We start from the raw sequence: 25,478 nt of genomic DNA on the forward strand, positions 1-25,478 counted from the left end.
CAATGGTTTCCCAATGTACCAAGACAGATTTTTAAAAAACCAAGAAGTATAAATAAATGTTGATTAGGACCTGTTATTACAATACTCCTTCCCTAAACAGTTGATCAAATTTAGCCAAGAATTTGCAGAAATATTACCTGAGCTTCCCCATTTACACAAAAATGTAAGGAGAGAACACAGAAATTCACCTACACAGATTCAACTATAGGGATGTTTTAACCTGGGACTATTATCATCCTCCACATATGCAGTATGGGAGCAGAAAATATCAGTGCTTTACTGTGCTGCTGCTAGCTACATTAAATGAAAAATATTTTAAAACCCAGCAAAAATAATTTAGAATAATGGGCAGTAATTACAAACTTTTAAAATGGAGGCACTTCTGTAAATGTTAAAACATCTCTGTCTATTAAACAGAGAGATAAAAGATGCAAAACCCACAAAATTCATACTTTGGAGAAAATACATAGGCAGGACAAGCACTTGTAAGAGAAAATATTCTGCCCTAAGCAGATTAAGTAAATGAGAGGACAAATTTTAAGTGGTAGGCTTCAATTCATCAGTTTAAGTACTGAAAATTAGTGGTTTTCCTTGTGTAATGACAATTGGAATAAAGTGTGACAGCACTGGCTATGCCTTAAAATAAACAGTCTCTCCGTTAAGCAACTACAGCAATTTAATTCCTTTCTCAACTTGAACACCTCAAACATCCTACATAAAACTGAAAGCAAAACTGATTAGCCCTGGGTTTGCCAACCAAAATAAAACCAGAAGTTAAAAAGACCTCTACAATTTTTAACCTTTTTTTTTCTTCTTTTAATACACACAGAACAAGTGCATTATGAAAAATGTAAAAGGTACTGAATTTGCTGCTGAATATACATGCAATCCAGATGATCCTGAACCGTGCATTCTGGAAAACACGCAGTCTTTAGAGGCTAGTTAATAAATACCACTGTGGCTCTGTATAATCTAGCCATTACTACCTGGAGTGAAGAGCAGTAATTTCATTTTATTTGTGGCTCTGGTGCAGATCAAATCTATAATCCTATGCAAGCCAGCAGTGAACTACACACAGCACTAAGAAGTGGGGCCTCAGCAACAAGAGAAGCAGGAATCACATCTGACAGTCCGGAGAAGCTGCTCCCAAACTTCACGGGCTAACAATGACCTAAAGGGTTATCGAGATTCAAGTAAAGGTGAGAAGTCAAAGCATATTAATTTAAATGCATTGAATTCCCACATGAATTTTCCGATGCAGGAGTAAATTGGCCTTCACTCACTGTAAACCAAGGAAATTAAACTACATACAGCTCACCAAAGTAATTTTATTCCTAAAGACATCACCAGCCAATGGCAATTTAATGCAGTGTAACTTATGAATGTTGATGTTGTACACTTTGGTAATTTGCTTTAATTTGCTTGAGTGCCTTGATCTAGATATAGCCTTAAGGAAAACTTGTATATTGCCATATTAGATTGCATCATCCATTGTATTAAGGAGAAAAGGTTATTTGTGAATGGCAGAACTGTGAAGCACTTGCTTTAACTGGAAAATGCAGACAATTATCAAAGACTCTTAACTCCCTAATGACTCCTAGCCACGCTCAGGTGGCAACAGCATCACCCTGGAAAGACCTGAGGTGTTTAATTACAAATGAAAAATAAATTAAGATTTTAACCCTTTAAAATAAATCCTGTTTTGGGGAGCTCAGCAGCTACAAGAGAGCTGTGAGGAAGTTCCACAAGATCCTCGAGTCCCGAAGAGCATTGACTGACAGAGACTCGAAGGCTACCAGGAAGAACAAAGGTTGTGTTTAAGACACAGGAGGGCTTTTCTCCCCCCAAAATGATACACAGCTACTGTTCTCTGATTACCATTGTGTGAGCACAAAGGCATTTCCAGAAATCCATTTATTTTTCATAAAATCCCTAAACAAGATTGGCACCTGGGAAGATCTGCTGCTGAGAAAGGCAGGGAACTTGTGAACTTCAACCATTAAAGAGCTCCCAGGTCAGCACCAGGCTGGAGGCTACAACAGCTGGACGACAGGTTGGGGGGGTTAAAAAGTAGCATATTCCAGAAAGAGAATGCCTGTGGATTCTGCTAGAAAGCACACAGGGTCCACCATGGGTTTCTCCTACAGCAGCTTGGCAATAAGGAGTAAGCAAGACTGCAGCCAGGGCTTTAACAGAGCAGAGAAATATTAAAATATTAAGCAAAGAATTGAAAACTAACTGAACCACGATGTAGATAAGTATATACCTTTATACATGGAAAATTCAGAGTGAAAAACAAAGACTTGAAAGCAAAATAAAATTCACAGTAACACTTAAATTCACACTGAAGTATAACAGATTCACTATAAGACTGTTAAAATTAATGAACTACCAATAAATAAACCCCGAATACATCTTTTTTTCCCCCCATCAGGATAATGTCAAACAGCACACCAAACATATTACAGAAAGGTATAAATGCCTTTCTGCCATTTAACTAGAAGCAAAACACTCCCCCCCAACCATTATCTTCAGACGTGCCAGAGAACCTCATGCTACTTCCCTGACCCTTGAGAAAATAAAACATCTGCCCACTGCATCAGCTTTTAATCTTCTTATGGACAGAATTAATTTAGCTTCCTTCTGGGCAATGTAGTAGGAGAGGAAACTGGCCAAGCCTACTTGAGCCAAAGTCAGTCTTTTGTTTAAAGAACTAAAAAAAGGGAGGAAGCCAAAAAAAAAAAATCATAGCATACTTCTCAGAGCTGTGAACACTCTTTAGTTCTGAAGTATCAATATATTTCTATGTATTTTAGCATAGTTTATAGATGACTTCATTAAAGAAACACTACTTTACTGAACATAAGCAGAAACTCCCTGAAGCATGCCAAACATTAAATGTCAGGTTTATCAATCACTTTCATTCCACTTATGAGAGGCATCAGAAAAAGTTACATTATTTCCTTAAAGGTATGATTCTTATTCATAACTGAGAACTTTCACAAATATTAGTATACTTGTAACTGGTATTTAAATTTAATCCATTCTGGATCTTAACCCGGAGGGTGTGGAGTACTTATTACCTTTTATATTCTATTCCTCTCAGCTCCATATAGAGGAGTAATAAAATCATAGTTGAAAATATTTTCTGTGTATTGCAAATTTCCATCTCTAAAACGTTCCCTGCATATGGATTATTGTTATGGTACTCGTTCTTTAAAATTATCTAATACCCACATTCGTATCTGAAAGGATTACCATTCACAGTGTTTGGTAGTACAAGCCAACTACAGGCAGCTTTCCAGAGAAGAAAATAAAAGGACATTAAGAGTCTTGCTGAGAACTGCCAGGGGAAGGAATCTAAGAGACATATTGAATCTGTGTTTTTGTTGTACAGTACAATAACATGCATATGCAAGTTACCCTTATTAAATATTTAGCTCACCTTGGGTGAGCAAACTGCATGATTAGGCAATTCTTTCATTATTCTGAATGGGAATTGTAACAAACAAGTAAACACCATTTTCAAAAGATTTCAACTACAAACAAGGAAGTTGATTTACATGTTAAAACTCAACCTACAGAATTTGAACGAACTATAAACCTACCCTTTAAAACCAGATGTAGCATTATACCAGGTAGTTCAGAGTCCCTTTAGACTTTAATTTCTAAGACAGCATTATGATCCATTTAGTATTCTAATATGTATTTTATTACTTTAATCAGCATTTCACCTGCTGTTCACGGCCACATATTTTTAGAAGCTTTTTCCTGACATTATTTCCCAGACCTAATTAGACATATGAAATCTACTATAAAAGTCATTGGTTTGTTACAGTTCATGATGTCACCCAAAACCAGAATGGATTTTACAGACCAATAAGACGTAGCTGCAAATATTGTGTAGATTATAATATATTGTATATATTATTAGCTCCAAAACATTTGGCTTAAGGCATTATAAAGCCCTCTCCACCCACAAGTCTTTTGTTTTACTTAGTAATCATGATGAAACACAATTAGGCAGGTTATCTGTTTTGATGACAACTGTATTCCATTTTCATTTCAGTTATTCTGAAATCTGTTTGCCTGATTTACATCAACTGCTCCAAAGATAAGTAGGAGGTAGGGCTGATGAGGGTGCATCATGCAGCACTGCTTAAGTCTCCATATTCCAAAGGAAAAGGAGTGTGGTTTTTCCACCCATCTACCAGGAAACAGCTTTGTTAGCAGTCTACTTCAGTAGCATTTCCTCTCTTCTGCCACACTGTGTTTTGAAACTACTTTCCAATTTCAATAAAACCTGTAGAAAAGTTATTGCCTTTGTCAAATTTTTATGAAAATTGCTGGCCAGGGAAATTAAACCCTCAAATTACTGCTTCCAGGGAGTGAAAGGCAGGCAGTGCTTTTTCTTTGTCTCCTCACAATGGCAGCACCAAACCACCCAAAAGCAAACATCTATAATTTATCAGCTGCACTTCTTTCCACGTCAAGGGAGGGTATGAGGAGACACCCACCTCACTTCGTGGAAGAGAGGTTTAGGTGATTAAAGAGACAAAAGACAATATTTATAGTCCCTATGAAGAAAAACCTAGAGTTTAAAAAAAATATTCTAAATTAAAAGTATTATGAATCGACAGCAACTAGGCTGACAGTCAACTACCAGCAATCTTATCACATCACTGCATCACTTTGCTTAGTCACACAAAGTTTTGCTTTGCACTTTCACTGAATTTTAAAAGCATATCTATTGCTTATGCACAAAATCTACTCACATACCTTTATGGAGAGCCAAAAAAGGAAGATATTTTAATTCCAAAAATACATCCAAAGTCTCCTAAAGCAGCAAAGAGTTTTGACTTCCTAAACCTTAATGTGCCAAATGCAATATTTGTGTTGTATGAATTCTAACCAATATTTTATAGGCCAGCTAATTGAATTATGTATTTGTAAAAAATAGTTGTTCTCAAAGTTATTTATAAATGTCTTTCAATTTACCAACTGCTTTAGATAAACTTATTTCAATTTACCAATTGCTTTAGATAAATTTGACATTTTAAGTACATTGGACAAACCCTCATTATTTAAAATAGTTAAGTACTGAAGATGCAAAAATCCAAGATTAGCTTTTTACATTTTATAAGAACACAGGAATGTTTGTATCTCAAAGAAATTTACATTCACACAATGCATTTATTGACTCACAAAGATAAGAAACCAGATTTATTTTTAACGGATCGTTATCTTCAGTGATAAGTCTCAAAGTCCTATATGTATGAGGTTTGTGTTACTTAGAAAAATCCCAAACCAAAAATCTCCAGAAAATCCCACAAGGTCTTTGGGAATGAAGAGGGGCAACACAAAAAGTGGTGAATGGAAATTAAAAGAGACAATACATCATTGAATGCCTACCTACATGCACTTTCATATATACACAGGTCTCCCCTTAACTCAGCTGAGTGTGTCTTTAAGAGAGTTTTAGATGAACAAAGCCCAAAGAACCACCCTTCCAGCAGCAGCAATGCAAGGAGTTTCTGCAATAGCATATTGCTCAGGGAAAACATAAATATAGCTCCAGATGGCAGCTCAGCAGATCACAATTCCAGGTATATTCTGGAAGGTACGATCACTGCTGCCTAAATGCCAGTTGAGTGAGCCATAACTAATGCAGAGTTCATTATTTGGTCTTTCCAGTCATTTACCTAAGGAGAAAGCCTGTGCTGAAACAGACTGTTATCTAGGACCACCAGTAGCAGACCTGAATAGACCAGGACTTTGCCTACAGATTTTCCTAGCAAAGATAAATAAAACACATTTAAACAACCTGAAAGTGAGGATGATGATTCCAGAGCAACAGTATGTGGCTGCATAAAAGACAAAGGCAGATTAACACCTGGATTTAGATGGAACAATAAAATCACAAAGTTGGAGGCCAAAATATAGTCAGCCTTATCAATTACCTTCTTAAATGTTGCAAGAAGTAACTGCTAAAAAAAGCTTAAAAATATGTCCTATTTTGCTATTCTAACTGGCCCTTCCCATTAGTAACGTTGCACTACATGAAAAACAGTGCTGAATGACATCACCTAAAACCTGTCCCCCAAAGGACTAAGAACCAGGGTTCTTACCTTAGCATTTCATTAACATTTGCCTCCAAAGATCTGGCTCAGTTCTGAGCTCTGCAGGTTTAATGTGCTTTGAAAATACTGTCTGTACCTTACATATTCTGATGTAAGAACTTAAGAACACCTGCTCATAACACACTTGTAATAACTGTACACCTGTGAAGACAGTCTGCCACACTGAGACACCCTCTGGTTGGATTCACACACTACCAGTCACACACTGAAAGAGTTCAATCAAAGGAAAAATCCCAACAAAACATCAAAAGAAACCCACAACTGCAAAAAGAAAAGGAATGGAGGAGCACCTTTAAAATAGCAACACCAGAACAAAGTCCACAAATTGAAACAACAGTCCTTAAGTATGTCCAAAGAGGGCAACAATAAGGACAAAGTACAGAACTTATAAAAATAATTTAAAACATCATAAAGGAGAGTTTACTCTGGCTTAACTAAGTAGTAGTAGATAGCATGAGTGAGATGTACTCGAGACTGGGATTTGAGGCATGTTCCTATGGTTACAATCAAGCTATCCTACTTTCCAAGCTCAGAAGATGGTATGACTATGATGCTAAGTTACACATATGCAAGTACTCCAAGCAGAAAACTTGTTTCCACAAATAATGAATTCTACCTTACTTTATTAAGAGCAAACAAGCAAGTAGTAAAGCATTACGTGGCCTAATGACAATGGCAATATGAAAAACTGAACAGAGAAGGAATTCTCGACTCAGTCATCTCAGATTAGTTACATAAATTACTCAGATGATCATTCAATATTTGAATTGTAACTCTGATTTAGTGACTGCATCATGAATTGCCAAGTGTTAGAAACCTTCAAAACTTTGCTAAAACTCTTACTTAAAGACAAGGAGATGGCTACCCATGTGACTATTTTGAAAACTTGTAGGGAGAAGGGACGTTAAAGTGAACTGTTTTCTGATTCCTCATTTGACACATGCTCATTTCTACTGGGTCTGCAACACCCTTACACCGCCTTCAATAGCCGTGAATAAATTCCAACCCCACATAATAGCTGAGTTGTTCATTCCCCAGTAGAAGAAATTTGATGACAAACTGTCAGGTGAAGATGCAGTTGTTATATATTCATTAGCTGTTTGGAGATAACTTATGGGGGGAAATATGCTAATACCATTATTTAATGCTTGTGCAACACACGATGCTTGATTGTTCAGAACAATTAGGACAAAGTATAAAAATCTGTCACTCGGGTTCAGTTGGTATTTCTGAGCAACACCCTACAAAACTTTCATGCATAGATATAACACAAATCTTAAGATACAAGAAACACAAATGAATCTAAGCAGAATCCTATACAAGATTCAAGTAGAAAGTGAACATGCAATTCAAAGAGCACAAATGAAGTTTCCCAGGCAGTTTTATTTTGGCTCATGTTTCCAAATGAGAGTGACTCCTCCAATACTCATAAAGGATCCAAGTCCTAGTGCACAGTGTACATGGCAGATGAGTTTGTCAAGGGATACTCCCAGGGCTAGCAAATACACTCGTGTCATTCAGCTTTAGATCAAGACAGGTCTAGCAAGTCACCTTACAACTCATATGAAAAATGTTTGAGGCTTTCAAGCTTTTGTAAGTAAAGCTTCCTGGATGTCTCAAGCCACTCAAGGACCTGACAGACACGCCACAAGCACACTTAGCACGCTGACACAATCAAGTTCAACACACAGCAGTGACTCCAGACACGTTCATTCAGGAACAAAGCCAGGTCTTGCTCCCTCTTTTGTTCAGTAGCGTGCGGGGCAACAGAGCAATGCCTAACTTTCAGAGGCATAACTGGTTATACAACATCCCCTTCTTTTCTTGAATTTGCAGTTCTTAGTCTCAAAATAAAAGAGAACCTATTATGAGGGACAAAACAGGCAGTTCTATTGTATAATGCAGCACAACAGCAAGATGTCTTGGCACAGATGTACACGATTTACAACCACAAAGAAAACGAGTGCACACCATTGTTCAACCTAACACATTTTCTTGAAAGCAGCATTTGTATGTGATTTTCCTTGGTCTCTATCAGCTTGACTATTTACACTAAAACTCTTTAAAGGAAAGTAATGTAATATTTGAAACATGACTGAGGCAATGAAATGCCAACCACTGAAATTGTTGTGTGAGCTTAAACTATAAAATACAGTAATAGTCCTTAGGAAACTTGGTCGCATTTCATCCACTCTCATTAGAGTAATACAGACATAGAAAACCCTCTTGTTTGTTACCCAAGAGCAGCATAAGGTTGCTGGCAGATGTTCTGGAGAAGCATCCATTTCTCCAGCTCAAAGATTTTTTGAGTTCCTGGGCATGTCCTAGCCCTTAACCCTCACGGACCAAGAACCTCACAGGTATGTCTAAATTACAGCTACAGATAAGTATATATAACGTGGAAAAAATTTACAAATCCAATGAAAACAAGTCTCTACCTCCAGCATCATCTATGGAAAACTCTTCTAAAAAATATGCCCTCCATGCAAATCTATTTAACAGCTTTCTTCACCTCCTCTTGATGGTTAATAACTGAATAGGATGCACACAGAGAATTCTGCTCAGCCCGTGGAGAGAAGCGGGGGCTGTTGTTACACTCACATTGAGAATAATGACCAGCTTATGCACAGGCTGCATGAAAATTATGCTCCACTTCAGAGCCTGTTTCAAACACTTTCAAAGAGTCCATTGTTCTGTTGACCTCCCTCAATACCACTTTCCTCAAACATTTTAATGAGACTAGGACATGACACAGAAAACTGGTAACATGTGGATAAGTAGGTACCTCTCCCCTATCTCTAATATTTAACATGCATTAAATTTTTACTTGTGTTTTAAAGATAAGGGCCATTTATCTGTACATCGAGAGACGACGTCCAATTCCACCATATGCTTCTGAAAGGTCATTTCAATTTTTGGCGCTGAATCACAACCTTAATTCCTCATGATCAGTTATAGAGATCTTGTGGATTTACCTGCTCACACAGAAGCATATCAACTAACTGAAGTCTTTCCTATAAAATACATGCATCCACCATGTTGTTTGCTTCTGCCCCAACATGCTTCCTCTCCAAGGACCCAGCCCGTGAAGTGCCAGAAACTTAGCAATTCCATTTGTTGTTCTACACACTATTTCTTTGAAAATACAGAGGTTAAACAATCTCTCAGTTAAAAAAATAAATAAAATTACAGAGGTCATACCAACTCAAAAGATTTTGAGTGCAACAACAGCACAATCCTTAGATTAATTAATGCCCAAAATCTGATACTGACCACAAACTGATGAAAAACACTGTTGACCTTAGAGGTGCTGAATCAGTCTTCAGTTCTCAAAATAAGCCTGCTTGTACTGTGGCTTACATGGGGACTCCCTTTTTAGTTCGTTGTTTTCTGTTGGGACTATGAAATGTATTTAATTATTGACAATCTCATATGTTTACTCAGGGTACTTTTACCTAGAGATTATTGTAAAGCCTGGCAGTGTACACTGGAAAGAGGGATGTTACAGCTGTCAGTTTTCAGGAAGAACATTATCACTGAACTCAGAAGCACTGAAAACTTAGGTGGAATTTCTTACCAGAGATAAAACTTACTAAGTTTGGATACACCCCAGAAATTTGCCTTTGAGTTTGCTACAAGTGAAGTCCCTCAGTGAAACCCTCCCTAACTATACTGATCAATGAGGTGTAACCCCAAACTGTCTGGGAAGGCTATCAGCTCAATACCTGCAAGAGCTGATGTATCCACCTGTTTAGTAAGAGAGAGAAATGCCAACACTAGTTCTGGCTGCTTATGAGTGCAGGTGATCAATGACAAATTCCATTACTAGCAGCAAAAACAAAAGATAAAAGAAGCTTCTGAGCTTCAGCAGTCCTGAATGCTAAAAGAAAGCAGAAGTTTAAAACAGGAGAGCTTTCCAGCAATTAGGAAAAACAACAAAATCATTTCTACAGGGGCCTGTTGCAGTGCTGTGCAGATCTGGTTTGCTTGCACACAAGTTTACAGCCTCCCTGAATCACAGCTCATGACCACTCGGGGCTCTCAGAACTCAGAGGAAATCACCCCAACAACTCCACAGGCTATCATGCTATTACTCTTTTTCATATTCAAGTCATGAAAACTTGAGTAAAACCAGCATCACCATCGCTATTATTGCAATGGATAAACCAATTCCATTTGCAAGTGCACACAGTCAATACAGGGCACGCCTTCAGCTTGGAAGAGGATACAGTTCAGTTCCCCCATATAACAGCCAGGTTTATCAGACACTTGTGGAAAAAGCAACTTCTCCCTCTCCTGACACAGGTGCAGATAACTAGATTCCCTGCTATACAGGGGATTATGCTTGGAAGTGAAGGCTTCAGAAAGTCATGCTGCAAAATTCGCAACATAAACCCCTGGGTAACTCGATAGTAGCAAGAGCTACCACCACTAAGTCACTTGTTTCCGAAACATCATCAAGCCAGGCAAATAGAAAGTGCCACGGGTATTAAAAAAAAAAATCTTTCTGAGGAAGATGCCCTGTTCTAAACAATTCCAGGTCCAGAATAATGAAATCATGCCTTCATAATAAAAATTCAATAAATAAGTCCGTTCTTCCTACGAGAAAGTAAGTCTGCCAATTAAGCAAAAACCCTGTTACAGAGGAGAACTGCCAGCAGCACAAGTTATTTTAGCTGACATTACTTCAGAAAAAGCCCACCATTCACCATCTGTTCTGGCACAAATTCTGAATGCTAAGAAAGTTTCCAACATCACTGATGAAAAGAAAGCAGTCAAGATGAAGAAGTTTTTGTTTTGCTGTTAAAAAGAACAAGCATCTAGGACAACTCACATTGCAGGAAGAACAAACAAAACAGAAGTTTTGCACATTTCATAAAAATCATTATGGAGAATTCCAATAAGGCAGAGTGCAACTGGAAGACACGTATGGAATGTAACAGGAAACAAATAAAGGTTCTTACAAATTTTACATGAGAAGCAGGTGGGCAACTCCAAATTTAGCTCAGGTAATAAGCATAAGTTTTAAGGGCATATGACTGCTCTCCAGAAAGACAATGGAAGCAAGCACCATAGAAGAAACAGAGGACCTACCTATGTCAAGGAGAACAATGGCTTTAAAAATGAATCTTTCAAATTTCACCATTCCTCTGGAAATCAGAGGGCTAAAGTTTAAAGACAGACTCTAACCAAGAGCTACCTAATGTTTCAATTCCTTTGGAAAGTTTGATGAGTTCATACAAGGATTATACCAATACTATGAGACAGCAGATGACATCTTATAGGTAGAATGAATTCCAGTGTTATCCTCCATATTCCTATAATTTAGCCACTGAGTATAATGTACTTTTCCATTAAACACCTAGGGGAAGAAACTACTTTCCCATTTCCTATCTAGTTTGTCTAGCATAAAAAAATGTACAAACCAAAAAAAAAAAAACCCTGAGTAAAAGCAAAATATGAATCTTGTTATCTGGCAGGAGATTAACTATTCTACATAAAAATGTGATCTCAGATTATAGGTTAGAACTATGTGGTCCAATACTATGACAAAGTTTGGACAAAAACAGATAAACATAATTAACAGATTTATTTCTCCCCTATCTGAAACACAAAACCAGTATGTCACTGCAATTTATGAATGAGCTAAACGTTAAGGGCACCTTTTTAACAGTCTGTAAAATAAGACTCCATAAATCCCTTACAATTCCTTTCTTAAACAAAAGCTTAATGACAGATGGAGTTTTAATATTTCTCATGACACCAGAAGATGCCTTATGTGCAATCATGCAATACCTCTTAAACAGTTATTTCAAAAAATTCCAGTTTATGTTAAAAAAAGGTTTACTAGTTATTTAATATCCATTTTATTTTCTTTCTAAATGAAGAAACCAACAAGGACAGCTTAATAACAACCTTAAAACTCTAGGTAGTAGGCTCAATACATGAGGTAGTATTCCTAGAACAAAAAACCTTAACTACATTTTATGACCTTAAAAAACCCATATAATTTTTAGAGTTACTGTGCATCCCTTCACTTTTACAGATTTTACACAGATAAGCTTAAAATATTTCTATTTTACTATAACCCTGCTTTTGTCTTCTTTCTTTCTTTTTCCTCCCCACAGGACAATTTAAACAGAACCTACTTAATAAGCCATTTCAAGTCACTACCACTTGAAACAGGTATCTTATACCATAGAAACCTGGGTTCGGTGTAACAGCACTGTTTGATCCCTCATAAAGCAGCCCAAAATTCATGCAAAGTTCAAGAGCAAATCTTCAGACACAAGAGATTAATAGGTAATATTTTTTTCTTCACCCAATCAATTTCTGAATTCATTTAGAAAGAACCCTGTTTATAACTAAGTAGATTCCTTCCTTAGATACTCCCTCCCTTTTTTTTTTTTTAAGTATGCTAGAGTCTAGAGGAAGTTGGGAATGAAATATCTGGGAAAGAACTTTTATCAAACAAGAAAAAACTCTGAATGTTTTTAAGAAATTTACACACAAGATACTATTTGATGTTCAAATTAGGAGTGCAAACTAGAAGTAGTGCATGGATTTAGGAGAGTGTTTAGTGCTGTCTATTCATCAGATTTATGTAGGTATGCAGATGGCAAAAACCTTAATGAGGGCACTACATCAGTTTTGTAGCATCTGTCCTACTTACCAGCAGATCAAAACAGGATTTATTTGAGAGCATTCAACTCACTTCCACAAAAGCAGACAAATACTGGCCAAAAAAAGGGAGAATCTGAGGGTCTTTCTTTCTCATCTGTGTCTGTTGCAATTCCCACCGACAGCATTGTACAGTCATACAAAAGAAATCCACCTCAGTAGACTACAAAGCTTCAACAGTAATGCCAAGGTCAAATTCTTCCACCACCAAACAAATTTATTTTATTAAATACAGAATAGGAAACAGAGCAATGTTCCAAAACCTAATTTTATTACTTCAGTTTTGTGAGTGTAGTTTTATCACTATGAACTATGTCCTTCCCAGACACACCTAAGGTGAGCAAAACTCTGGGTATGTCAAGTAGAGCAGAAAAAGGCTGCACCTCCACAAGAAGAATCTACCAGCCAAGCCATCCCAGCACACTTTTACTGCAAACAAATCCCTAAGTCCTCTAAAACACGTAGATCACACAAAACTTTTTACCTTTTCATGGAGAAAAACTTCCACCAATTCTGTTACTCAGCCTAAGTGACCTTCTAGAGCCTAGGCCAGGCTGACAAGATATCTATATCTCTAAACATACATCAATAGGTACACTATCACTTTATAAAACAAAGTAAAGACTTCCAGCTTACCGTTACAGACTTCAGAGTCATTCCGTGGTAGGTGCCCATAGTGTCAATCTTGAAGCCTTCCGTTTCTGCAAAGGAAAAAAAGTCTTCTGTAAGTCATTGTGAACACAGGAGTGTCATGTCTAAATGGACAACACTGGAAATACCTCTGAAGTTGGTTTTTCAAAGAAAGAATCTTGCTGTTGGTAGTGGTTTAGGTTCTGATCACAATACAAAACCTGCTTAGACATTAAGAAATATGCTTTCTTTAGATAGAGGTCCATTTGATATTTCTGCTTTCTGTAACCAGAATAAGCTTTTCCTGCTGCACAGAATAATTTAAACCACTTCAGAGAAAGGATATAGACTTAAATCTTTGTGAGAATATGTTACAACTTGCATGTGGTCATATGATACAGAGGATAGAATCTGCATGAATTCACACTACCAGACTAAAGGTTATTAAAAAGGTTCTTTGTTTGGTGGGAGTCTGTGTTTGTTTGGGGGTTTTTTTTAGGAGTTTTAATTAGATTGAATTTTTGCTAAGTGCCAGAAGCCTGTAAGTGCTCAGTGACTAAACCTGCTGCCACTAGCCTGTTTGCTTTTGAATACTCCTTCTCTGACCCCCTATTCTCATCACTCTAAGATCCAAGTATAAGCTCCTGAATACTGCCACCAGAACTTGTAAGAAAACCTTTTCCCTTTTGTAAATTCCCTAGCCTCATGCATCTACTGTCAACTGATCCCATCGACCAACCACCCAATTAATTCCTTCTTAAAATGGCATGATAATCACTGATCAAACCATGGTAAGCAGGCATTTGTCTATACCTAATTTTGAGCTATTTCAACTAGACTTGGGTAAAAGGTACTGTGCAGAAACAGCTATTTGGAACTGGTACATTTTTGTTATAAAACCTTCAGCACAAAAATATAAGAGACAAAAAAAAAATAATGAAGAATCAAAGCAATGCTTCTATCTGAACCTACAAAAAGTCCAAGAAAAATTTTTGATTTTCAAAACTGTTAGAGCTTCTTGCTCTCATCATGAGTAAATTAACTTGAATTGAAACCCAGACAACCTTGAAAACAATGCAGATGCTCTGGGAAGCATCTGTGGTTGCTCATCCTTTCTTCCTTAGATGAGGAAGATTATCAGAGACTAGTAGGAAATGAGGCAGAAAAGATTCCCAGATTTAATAACTCTCCAGTGTCTAGAAAAAGACACTTAAGAGTTGAAAATTGATCATACTCCTCTCACCACAGGGACAGTCATCTACTTTCTGAACATTGGTTCAGGTTTTACTTTTTCCACTCATTCCCTCAATTGTGCTACCAGACCTGCCACCAACTACCAAGTGGAGATGCCCAGTGTTAGTGACAGTGTTTTGTTTTATATGGTCACCTCAGCTCCAGCCCTGCTTCATCTGCCACTTCTGCCAGGTTTAACATTTCTGAACTACACAGAGTTGATTCTGAGACGGTAAAAATGCAGGTACAGCCACACAAAAATCCAGCCTTTCCTACTAAAAAAAAAGGAAAAAAAAAAAAAGAAGAAAAAAAGCAGCCTAGCCTCCCCATATAAATTGATACTGCCTTACCACCTTTCCCCTCAACCCCAGGCTGTAACTATGCCTTGAATCCTAATTCAGAGGTCACACAAGTGAACTTGAGCTAAAGATGGTCAGATGCAACTGCACTAACACTTCCATGGGTAATAGTGTTTAACAGTTTTCTCTTTGGCTATATGGGTCACTGTTTCTGGGCAAGGAGCATATTAATATTTCAGGTGATGCCTGGAACCTTGTAGAACACTTGGTAGAGCTCCCTAGGTTTAAGAAATGCTTTTGCTGACCCAGAGTGACATAAATCAGAGGTGTATCATGTGGGCTGACAGTTGTTTCTGAATTTCAGAAGGTCACCAACAGAGGAACCTTTCCACTTTCCAGATTGACCTATTATGGGTTCCTCGTGCCTGTGACATGCAGAATTTCCAACTATTTCAGTGAGATGTTCTTTCCAAAGAATAGACACAACCGTTAACAAGGCCAGCACAGCAGCATCCCCCATTGTGCCTGGCCTGCCAAGGCTTCTTTCCTCTCAGCACAAATCCTGGCTCTATAATTATTTCTACATGTTTGTTCCCTGTCTCCATCAGCATTGCAAAGGGAATAAAGGCCCACAGAGCCAGCAGCACAGTCAGAAAGTAAATCAAAGGGGAGAGAGGCACCTGGCAGAGAACAAGCCTCTGCTCTATTGCCACTGGTTTCATCTTTCGCAAAAATCTTTCCAAGTCTCTCATAAAATCTGTCCTAGTTTATTTAATGAGCCACAAGAGCCACAAACCACAGCTCTGGATCTCACCAGCTTCCTGCTCCCGACCTTATGCTGACCCTTCCTCCTAGCAGGAGAAGTAAACAGCTAGGATGAAGAGCCCCTTGTTGCCTCAAGCATCTGAGTGGGCTCTCCAGCCTGCTGGATGTTTCCAGTATCTACACAGGGCCTCCAGTGCTATATAGCAGCTACTCAGGTAGTAAATAAAATAGTTCTGACAATTTGCAAATAATGGCATAGTAGTTTTCCTTATTAATGCAAAACTAAGAGATGTTAAATGCTCCAAGCAGAATGTAGGTACCCACTTTAGATTCCTGCAGTTACTGCAGCCACTACCAGACCTACTGCAGAGCTCAGGGTCTGCTCTCTGCAGTAGGGTGGGACCAGTAGAAAAAGCCACCTCCCAAACTGCCCACTGACTCTCAAATGTCCTGCCTCTAACTATCAAGCAACTGGTGAATGAGAGTTAAGCATTGCCAGCTTCCAGGTAGCCACAGCAGCCCTCCCTGAAGTGGCAGTAGCACGGACACTTTTCTCAGAACGAAGCTTTTTTGACCCGATCCTCTCACATACACCATGTGATATTCTGTCAGCCACTCACTTCTCTTACACAAATAAACACTGCTACAAGTGACAGCCCTGCCACTTGCACTTTTGTGCCATTTTATAGAGTCTCAACAGTTTGTACACTTGGCCACAACCAACAGCACCTTCAGCTCCACTCACTGTGCACACTCTGTGCAAATCAGGAAACAAATGCTTCCAAGTCAGGGACTCCACAGCTACAGCTTCATTTCCACTTCAAAAATTGCTAAAGGTGTTAGCTAGGTTAATGTTGTAAAAGATATTCAAGAACCAGGCTAGAAAGCAGAGAGGCACTTCTTCCAGAGCATTCTCCAAGGACAGTGGTTGACCCTGATGCAGCTGCTCAAAGGCAGAGCTGGGATACAAGAGGAACCACAGGCCACAGCAGAGAGGAGCAGAATAGAGAGCGACCTGGAGCACCAGGGGATGTGACCCAGCATACATCAGCATAAATGATCTACCATAACCTCTGACTAAGAACACAAAAGCAATACTTCTCCTCCTCTCCCTCCCAAACCAGCTCCAACCTCTGCTGCTGAGTCATGCACCAGCACTGAGATGAAATGTTCGTGCTTGGCCAAGAATTAGCTTATAACTCCAGCTTCAAAATCCCAGCTTCACTGGTGGTAGTAGAAGCAGCAGCTAAAATGATAAGCCATCTATTAAGAAAAGGGTATTTAAAAAGAAAAGAGCCTTTTAAATAAAAGTAGTGTGATGGCAAGACTTTGGACCCTTATTTTTAAACTTGGAATTAGATGCAGAACAACTGTTAAAAAACTCACTTGAGAGTCTTCAATACATTGGAATTTTTCAATAAAATTGCTACAAAGTTAACATACACATTTCCCTTAGGCGAAAAGCAGGCCATAATAAAGACTTTAACTGCAGGTCTAACACTAAGGAGAAAAGAACGCAAGCAAAGCCCAACAATAATTTCATCATGAAAATCACTGTACTGCAACTTCATCACTCTACTGCAACTTTTTCAGTTTGCCAAATATAATCGGTTTTAGAAACATGCATTGTTAAAAACACCAACATCAACAGATGCCTTAAAAACTACATTGAGAGACTAAACATAATAACTAGTACTGAATAAACAACCCTAATGCTTCAAAAACATTAACTATCACTAGGGTTTTCTTTTCTTCTCCAGTCATTGCATGTATTATGGTCACAGTCCCACAGTTCAATGACCCAAAGACTGGTAAAAGAACCACACACATTTCTAGTGTGGTTCCTCACTAGTTACCTTTCTAGCATCACTATGTATCAATCTGAGTGACTCTTCTTCTTTAAAATAATTAGACCTGGAAATGAAGATATGTACCCTAATGTATCAGCTTTTTGGACTGATTATATTCTCCATCACCATTTGGGCACATGTTCCATTTCCTTGCATATAAGCATTAACGGTCAGAGTGTCTTCTATTTGCTTAAAGCTCACTGCTCTACATCCATCCAGGTCACTCTGCACTTGGATTCTGCACCTGCTGCAGCCCTAGTCATCCAATCCAGGCATAAACTTGAGCTCTGATGCATTACTAAAACAATAATAGCTTTAAAAAGCCACATTAACCTGAATTTCTGGAAGGAAGTCAAGGCAAACAGAAACAGAACAAAGCAGCACGTCTCTTAAAACACTGAAGAGCTCAAGTTAAAGACTTGGTTTGAATTGTGGATGAATAAGATTGAATAACCACTTCTTTTTTCAGCTGTATACACTTCAAACCCCAGATAGCAACAGCTCTGCAGACTGCCTGGAAATGATTCACTACCCCACTTCACAGCCCCGGTAATTTAATCCTTGACAGCAAATTTAATTCTGCGTAAGAGTTTACCGAGCACTCCTTTACAGAACTGTATCCTAACAAGTAAAAGTTTCACATCTGAATTTCCAAGCTACATTAATTACTTTACGAATTCTCTGTACAGTTCATATATAACACCTCTGTAATAATCTTACAAGTAATTAACACCAACATCTTAAATTTCTCATGGTACTGTTAAAAGCAATTACAGTATGAATCCACGAGTGTTTTCCAGCACCGAATGTACAGGACTGAAAGTTATCAAACTACTTGGTCACACCAAGCCAGAAAATAGAGATAGACCACAATCTTTTTCCAAATGGGAATCTCTTGCACATATTCTCTGCTAGGAAAGAAAAAGTAGAATTCTATAATCTTAAAAGAGAATGCAATAAATAAAAGTCTGACAAGGCAGTCAAGCTTTAGAACTCTGTCTCTCCTGCTACCAGTTCTGTTCTCCTTGTGTAAATGGAAATCACATAATTTAAAAGAAAATAACTTATAATGAGAAATACTTTATAAAGAAACTTTCTTAACAATGCACAGGAAAGAGAAAGAAAATGTTACAGTCCAGAGTCACTGCAAATTTAATAACTTGACAATCCTCTGTTGCCTCGGCCTAACACTTAGGACTGATTGAAAGCCAGGCAAACTTCTGAAAACGACAGCTATGTCTGAAAATCCAACAGTGACAAGAATAATTCAAACATAAAATGACAATAGCAGGAAGTCAACAGCAGCTTTCCTGAAGGAAACACTTGGATGCGGTCAACAATATTCTTTTCACCATTATGGACTGGAATCGCACGGCTGCACAGCCAGACTCTCACGTTTACACTAAATAGGACTGAATGTTGGCGGAGGTTTTTGTGGTTTTGGATTTTTTTGTTTGTTTGTTTTGAAGGGGTAGTAACAATTGGCTTCTGCTGTGTTGAAACCTTGAGAACAGCAGTATCAGGCAAACAAGAAGAACGCTCCTGGAACACAACTTAAAGGTCTAAACTTGGAGCAGCACAGAGAAACTTGACTTTGCACCTATACTGAGAGATGCACTCAATGGGTCACAAAAATGTTAAACCTTCAGAATTAGCATCTACTGCACACTTTGAAATTACAGGACAAACAAGCACGGGAAAAGGATCATCTCAGGTAAAGCCACCAAAAAAAAGTGGGGAAAAAACAAGGTCTAACATCCGAAACAGTTTAGTACCTACAACACCCTATAGAACAATCACATCAGCTCAAGGTTTCTGTGTACCCCTAGTGAGCTGCAAGCCATATACATCAATAAACATGTATTTAAATATCCAACATTGAGGCATAAGGAGAGGACACGAGATACCTTCCTAAGCATCAAATGACATCTGGGCACAGGATTTTTGAATCCTGATAAATCATTTAAAAATTAGGTTGCTCAAGATGGTATGACAGACTGTACTTGGAACAAGATGGTCTGTTGCATGAATAAGATACCACTAGCAAAGACATACATTAATAAATGACATTATTAAAGTAAAAAAAAAAGCTCAAGGGAGTAATGTGAAGGAAATGAATAAAACTACAAAGGTAAAAGTAGAGAAGTTTTAGCACAGGACGGAGCTCTGAGTTGCTGAAGAGAAGATACCATCTCTACCTGCCATCATGAAAGGAGCAAAACCAACAGGAAGGAAACAGCAGTCAAGGGCAGTAATTGCAAGGAGTTCATCTCCTCAGCTCAAAACCACTTGAGCAGTTGGGCATGATGGATGCACTGCCAAGTAACATGTTCTTCCACTGTGGAAGTATCCAGGACGCACAAGTCCTACTGCAAATGACATTCTAACACAGTTCCTGTGGCACATCACAGAGCTTGAGGAATGTCAAAGCAAAGATTTCTCTGTCCTGCCAAATCAAAGCTGCAGTAACAAGACACCCATTTGAGAGGGGACTAACAACTCCTGACTCAGGGCTGCCTAAGCAGTTCCACTGACTGCACATGGAACTGATTGTGTGCTCTTCAAGAACAGCACAATTACCTCCCTCCTCACATTTACTATTAAAGCAATCTAAACCATTCTGGCAGCAAAGCCTGTCCCATCTGGCATGAAAATTTTAAGTAAGTCAACGAGAGAGGCATCCTGATACACCACATCAGAAATAATGATCCATCACAAGAAGCAGAGAAATTTGGCTGCAACTTAGCAGTTTACTTAATACATGTTAAAATTTCCAAATTTACTCTCTTAGCTCTACAAGCTTTGAATTGCTTATGCTAAGAACAAGACTGATAATGGAAAAGTTCTGTATGAAACCAAGCACATAGTCAAAGAAAAAGCAGTTCACCTCTTTGCTGCCTAAACTAAATCCTCATGAATACTGTAGTAGTATATGAAACTGTAGATAGACAATAAGCCACAATCCTGATGCAACCAGGAGAGGAGTCCTGTGAATCCTTTCTATGGTTTCAGTACCTCTGAGGAAAGAGCAAACAGGTAAGACACAAAGACAGAAGCTTAGAGACATTGCCTCTTTTGGCTTTGTTTCAGTTTTTAGCCAAAACCACCACTATGCCCATTGTTACATGCATCATACAATCCTGCCTTCCAAAATTCCTAGCCAACCACATGTACAGTCATAGAGGGCAAGACGTGGAAACCCTCCAGAAGTACAGAAATCTGCCAGGTTTGACTTCATCTTAGGTGTTACCCATCATTACTAACAAATGTGGATACAATGACATAAAGACTGCAAGTTATTACACCTTCAACTTAAATAATCACCTTTCTTTTCCTTCAGACTTCGTTCCCAAAAGCCCCAATACTGCAACCTTTCCATAAACATGTGTAATTCCAATTTCTTACTAGAATTACTGTAAAAAAAAAGTAAGTGTTTAAGAAACAAAAAATGCCTTACTTTATTTTTATTGATCACTATTTCTGGTTGTAATCTCCTTTCTGCACTGAAAACTTGGGAGCCACAACTTCATTTTGAGGGGAATTAAATTAAAAATCCCATAAGGAACAAATTCATCATGCAAGTGATGTGCATCGTTCAGTTTTAAGCAAATGACAGTACCCTGCTGAACAGCATAAGAAAACATTAATGCCTAATTATGGCTTTTGAAAACCACCTGCACTCTGAGTTCCCGTTAGACTAAAATTTTAAAGTTACAGTTCTTCAAGAGAATACCCTAGAAGTAAGTCAGATCTTTGCTATTTCTAAAGTTAAGCTGTAGCTGAGGAAGATACCTCCAATATCTCTAGGTCCTTTCCTAAGAAATCCAGATGTTAATGACTAATTCTACATAAACTTCCATAAATGATGTATCAATACCTTCCCTAAGTTTATCTCATGATTGAAATACATTCTTTCCACCACCCACTTGTATTTCCAGTGCTAGGCTACACTAGCTAACTTGGTATTACTCCACTGCTATTTTTAAACTACAGATTTCTTTAAATACACCTAGAAAACTGAAATACAAAATTAACTCCATATGTGACTAAACCAAATACAACAAACCAGGAAGTTAAGGCACATAAACCTGTCCTAGAATGAAGAGCATGATAATGACAATTACCCAGGTAGAATATGACCATTTCAGGCATTTCATAACCACATCACAAAAGAACCTTTCAAATGGAACAAGACCCTTTCAACTGACCTGAACTGCAGTCCAGTCAAGTCCATTTCAGCACTGACAGAATCCCCAACACCACATTCTCAGAATCACATAACATTGAAATGGATTTTTCAACATGATTAATTACAGACAGAAACATTTTTTCTCTGTCAATCATCTAATGTCTTCTTTGATTTCTGCTCAGAAATTTCTACTCTAAACTCATACCAGTGAGCTGCTTGACAAACTCTTCTGGGTTCTTCTTTCCTGCCGTACAAAACCTGTTATCTTCTGTTCCCTCTTGAACTGCACACATGCAGTAAAAGCAAAAAATACACCCACCTGTTTAGTACAGATGTTGTCTGCATGGGTTGTTTACTAGAACCATGTAATTTGTCATCTAGGACACAGACCATTCCTTTATCCAAGCTTCTTATTGTAAAAGAGTCCATAATGTTGGTACATTTGAACTGTTACACTTGCACATTAATTTCTTTCTCTACCTTTTATTTCATACTGTCCAGTTTAGATATTTACTAGTTTTAACTCTTAATAGGAAATGTTAGTAAAGGGGAAACTACTTGGTAAATACATGAGTTTTGAAGACTTAAATTACTAACAGAAGCAAACTGAATAAATACTAGTAAAATTATTCATGGAAGGGTTGGTTTGGTTTTATATTTTTTTGTTCCTTTCTTTCCCAAATTCCCTTGGCTTTTGTTATAACTCTTCATGGAAGTTAGTTTAGATTATTTTTCAATGCTGAAAAAGCTAGAAAATATCCTGCTTTGGTTTTTTTTCTCCATCCTGCCATGCAATTGTCAATGAGCAGTAAGTAGTAAGTACAATCACTGCACTGAAATATAAGTACACCGAGGCCAACAGGGCCAAGGACTTCAAAAGGATATAACAGAATATATGACCAAGTTTTCCATAGTAGTTTCATACACAAAAAAACACCGCCATAAACATAGATGTATTCACATGTAGAAATAATTTCTAATAAACAACACTTATAGACTTTATTACTTGAAAAACTACTTTTAGGTCTAGTTAGAGCTGGTTTTTGTCTTTTCTGAGGTTTGCGAAGCAGAGAAAATCCCCTAATCTGAACTTCATGACTCGTCATTTTTCGTTCTCTTTTTTTTTTTTCCTGAAAGAAGCATTGCAATCAACTTACCCTCTTTGCCTTTAAATCTTTCCTGATCATATCTGTTGTAGGCAGCCGGAATAGGTTGCTTATTTCGTAAAGTGGGATCCTAAAATAGATTAAATAAAGATTTGTAAAACACACTAAAAGGTATTTGATGGTTTGTGAACTTCATAAAGTACTACTTAGAACTACTCGATTGTATAAAATCAGTTCACTTTTGTAGGTGTTTCAATGCATTTGAAAACTTCTGATGTTTCCTTTCAGCATCCACTTACAATCTTACAGAAACAGAGTTTAGAAGCACGTACTGAATGCAATGAGAACAACCTGAAACAAAACTAAAGTAGCAGTAACCAACTACATTAGCTAAAATCTGTAAGTTTAATGAAATCACTCAGTTTTTGTTATACTTAAAAAATTAGCGGGGCGGAGAATCAACCAACAATTCATGATTAAGGCTTCAGCCACACAAAATTTTCCATTTCAGCTTGATTAAGCTAAAATTTTGCTAAATAAAATAAATAAAAACAAATTTTGAGGAAAAAAGGCATTCTGTGGAAAAAAGTTTTAAAAAGCGCCAATCTGGAGGCACACTCAATACCAATTCAGTCTTTTTTGTGGACAGCTTAGTTACATATTCACAACTATTCTGAATGGGACATTTGAATAATGCCATGCACAACTTAAGAAATTCAACACAAAGCAAATATTTAAATGTTGGAATTTAGTTCTTTGTTAAATGCAGGAGCAGCAAAAACAAAACCAAGTATGATTAAACAGCTTTTCGAACAGACAGCCACTGAGTTCAAGAATATATTAGGTTTAACAGAACACAATAGTAAACACCACAATACTAAACAAATCCCATCTAATACCTAGATAGACTTAAACAACAAAGCTCTAAGTCTGTCCTCCTGATTTATTACAGGCAAAAGAAAGCTGGTTCGAGCTGTTCCCACTCATGAGTCATGCTCCAGATTCTTAAACATTTGCTACCCTATCTGTCAGAAAAGCAGCAAAACATTTCGTTTGAAATGGCAGTGCTCTCATCTAATACATTTTTTGCACATCATGCAGGATGTCGCTAGTGTTTGATAGCTGCAGAAGCTGGCACTAGCACTGTAGTCTCTCAGTAACAAGAGCATATTGAAGAAATTAAACTCATAGATTCAACTCTTCAAATACCAATAAATGCGACTTAAATCAAAGAATAACTATGAAGTCATGCTTGAAAAATGCGCATTCACTGGAAATAAACCCAAACAAATTGCGTATCTAGTAACGAGAAGACACTGTACTCTCACTTTTGGTGTCACAGCCCCCACGTTCATCAAAGCACTGCTCTTACCGTTGGTGCTGTGTTGGGTGCAGGTCTTTGCTCAGGTGCTCGGCCTTCTTCTCTGGCTTTAACTGATTGAAGAATCGCGAAAATATTCTTGGCAAAGTTCTGAAAAACATTTTACATACTCATGAACCTTCCTGACCATCCACATTTCACAGAATAGCAACACCACTAGAACACACCATTATGTTTCACAAAAAAAAAACAAAACTAGTCCACCAATTTTCTAAATAGATGTTTTCTGATTAGTCCTGTGTGAGTGGATCCAAGCACTAACACAGTTTTAAGGCATCATTGCTACCCCCTATTCTTTAAGGCCCAAACCTGCTAAATCTAACCAGCCTTATTACACCACAAGGTAAACCAAATTCTTCACAAAGCACTTGACATCTCCTTCTCCCCTCTTCCCTACTGTGCCCTTACACTCCCTTTGGAAATCTTCATGCTGAAGCAAGAAGGAAGAATGTTCACTCAAGATTTTCAGGACAAGTCTCATCTCTGAAGCCCAGGTATGAATCCACTAATGAGAGCCTTGGCCTCCCAACAGAGTGCCTTGGGCACAGCCTGTCCCTTGGACTGACCCTGCGCTACAAGAAGGTTTCCTCCACCCAAGGATGTGCAGCTACTCTCAAGGAAGACTCCTTAGGACCCTGAGGAGGCCCTCCCTGGTCCTGCATGGAGCAACTGAGGCAAGACAGCCACTTCCTGCACTTCCAGCAAGGCTCTTGAGCAGAGCAGAACATGCTTCAACTGGTTGTTAATGGTTCACAGGCATGACCCCATCACATTGGGGTGCAGTTCTTTTAACATTCATCTTGAATTATGACTTCACTCCAATTGGCACCAAATAATTTAAGCAGTAGAGCTTTTCATGTTACACTGCAAGAAGCAAGTACAGAAACCACATTCCCAAGTCCTTGATTCAAGGTAATTCCAACACCTTCATGCAGTTTTGTCAGATAATCAAGTCACTGAGGCACAAACAAACAAAAGATAACAAGGTTTTTAAAACATATTCCTCTTGATACTATTAGTAGAGCTGCTTTATTCTACACAAAAATGCAAATGCTAATTTAACTTTTGAAAGGTATATGCTTTTATTACCGCTCAATAGGCATTTTAAGCTATAGGGTTAGGTGTACACAATGTCTGTCACTAATGTCAGTTTTCAGTCACAGTTCATCAGTAAAAGAAACCTTTTATCAATTAAGGAAAACAG

At 38.0% G+C, this 25,478-nt stretch overlaps 1 protein-coding gene across 1 annotated transcript in view; it reads right to left on the reverse strand.

The window, feature by feature from the left end:
* The window catches only part of CDC73 (cell division cycle 73), a 106,269-nt gene that overhangs the window by 57,690 nt on the left and 23,101 nt on the right, over positions 1-25,478 (reverse strand). Inside the window, exons 8-10 of the mRNA XM_017815746.1 lie at positions 24,266-24,364; positions 22,945-23,023; positions 13,458-13,522 (exon numbers count right to left, since the gene is read on the reverse strand). Coding sequence (XP_017671235.1) covers positions 13,458-13,522; positions 22,945-23,023; positions 24,266-24,364 — 243 coding nt within the window. The remainder of the gene's footprint in view (positions 1-13,457; positions 13,523-22,944; positions 23,024-24,265; positions 24,365-25,478) is intronic.

The sequence above is a fragment of the Lepidothrix coronata genome, unplaced genomic scaffold (assembly GCF_001604755.1).
Source record: "Lepidothrix coronata isolate B3197 unplaced genomic scaffold, Lepidothrix_coronata-1.0 Scaffold52, whole genome shotgun sequence".
Taxonomy (NCBI): domain Eukaryota; kingdom Metazoa; phylum Chordata; class Aves; order Passeriformes; family Pipridae; genus Lepidothrix; species Lepidothrix coronata.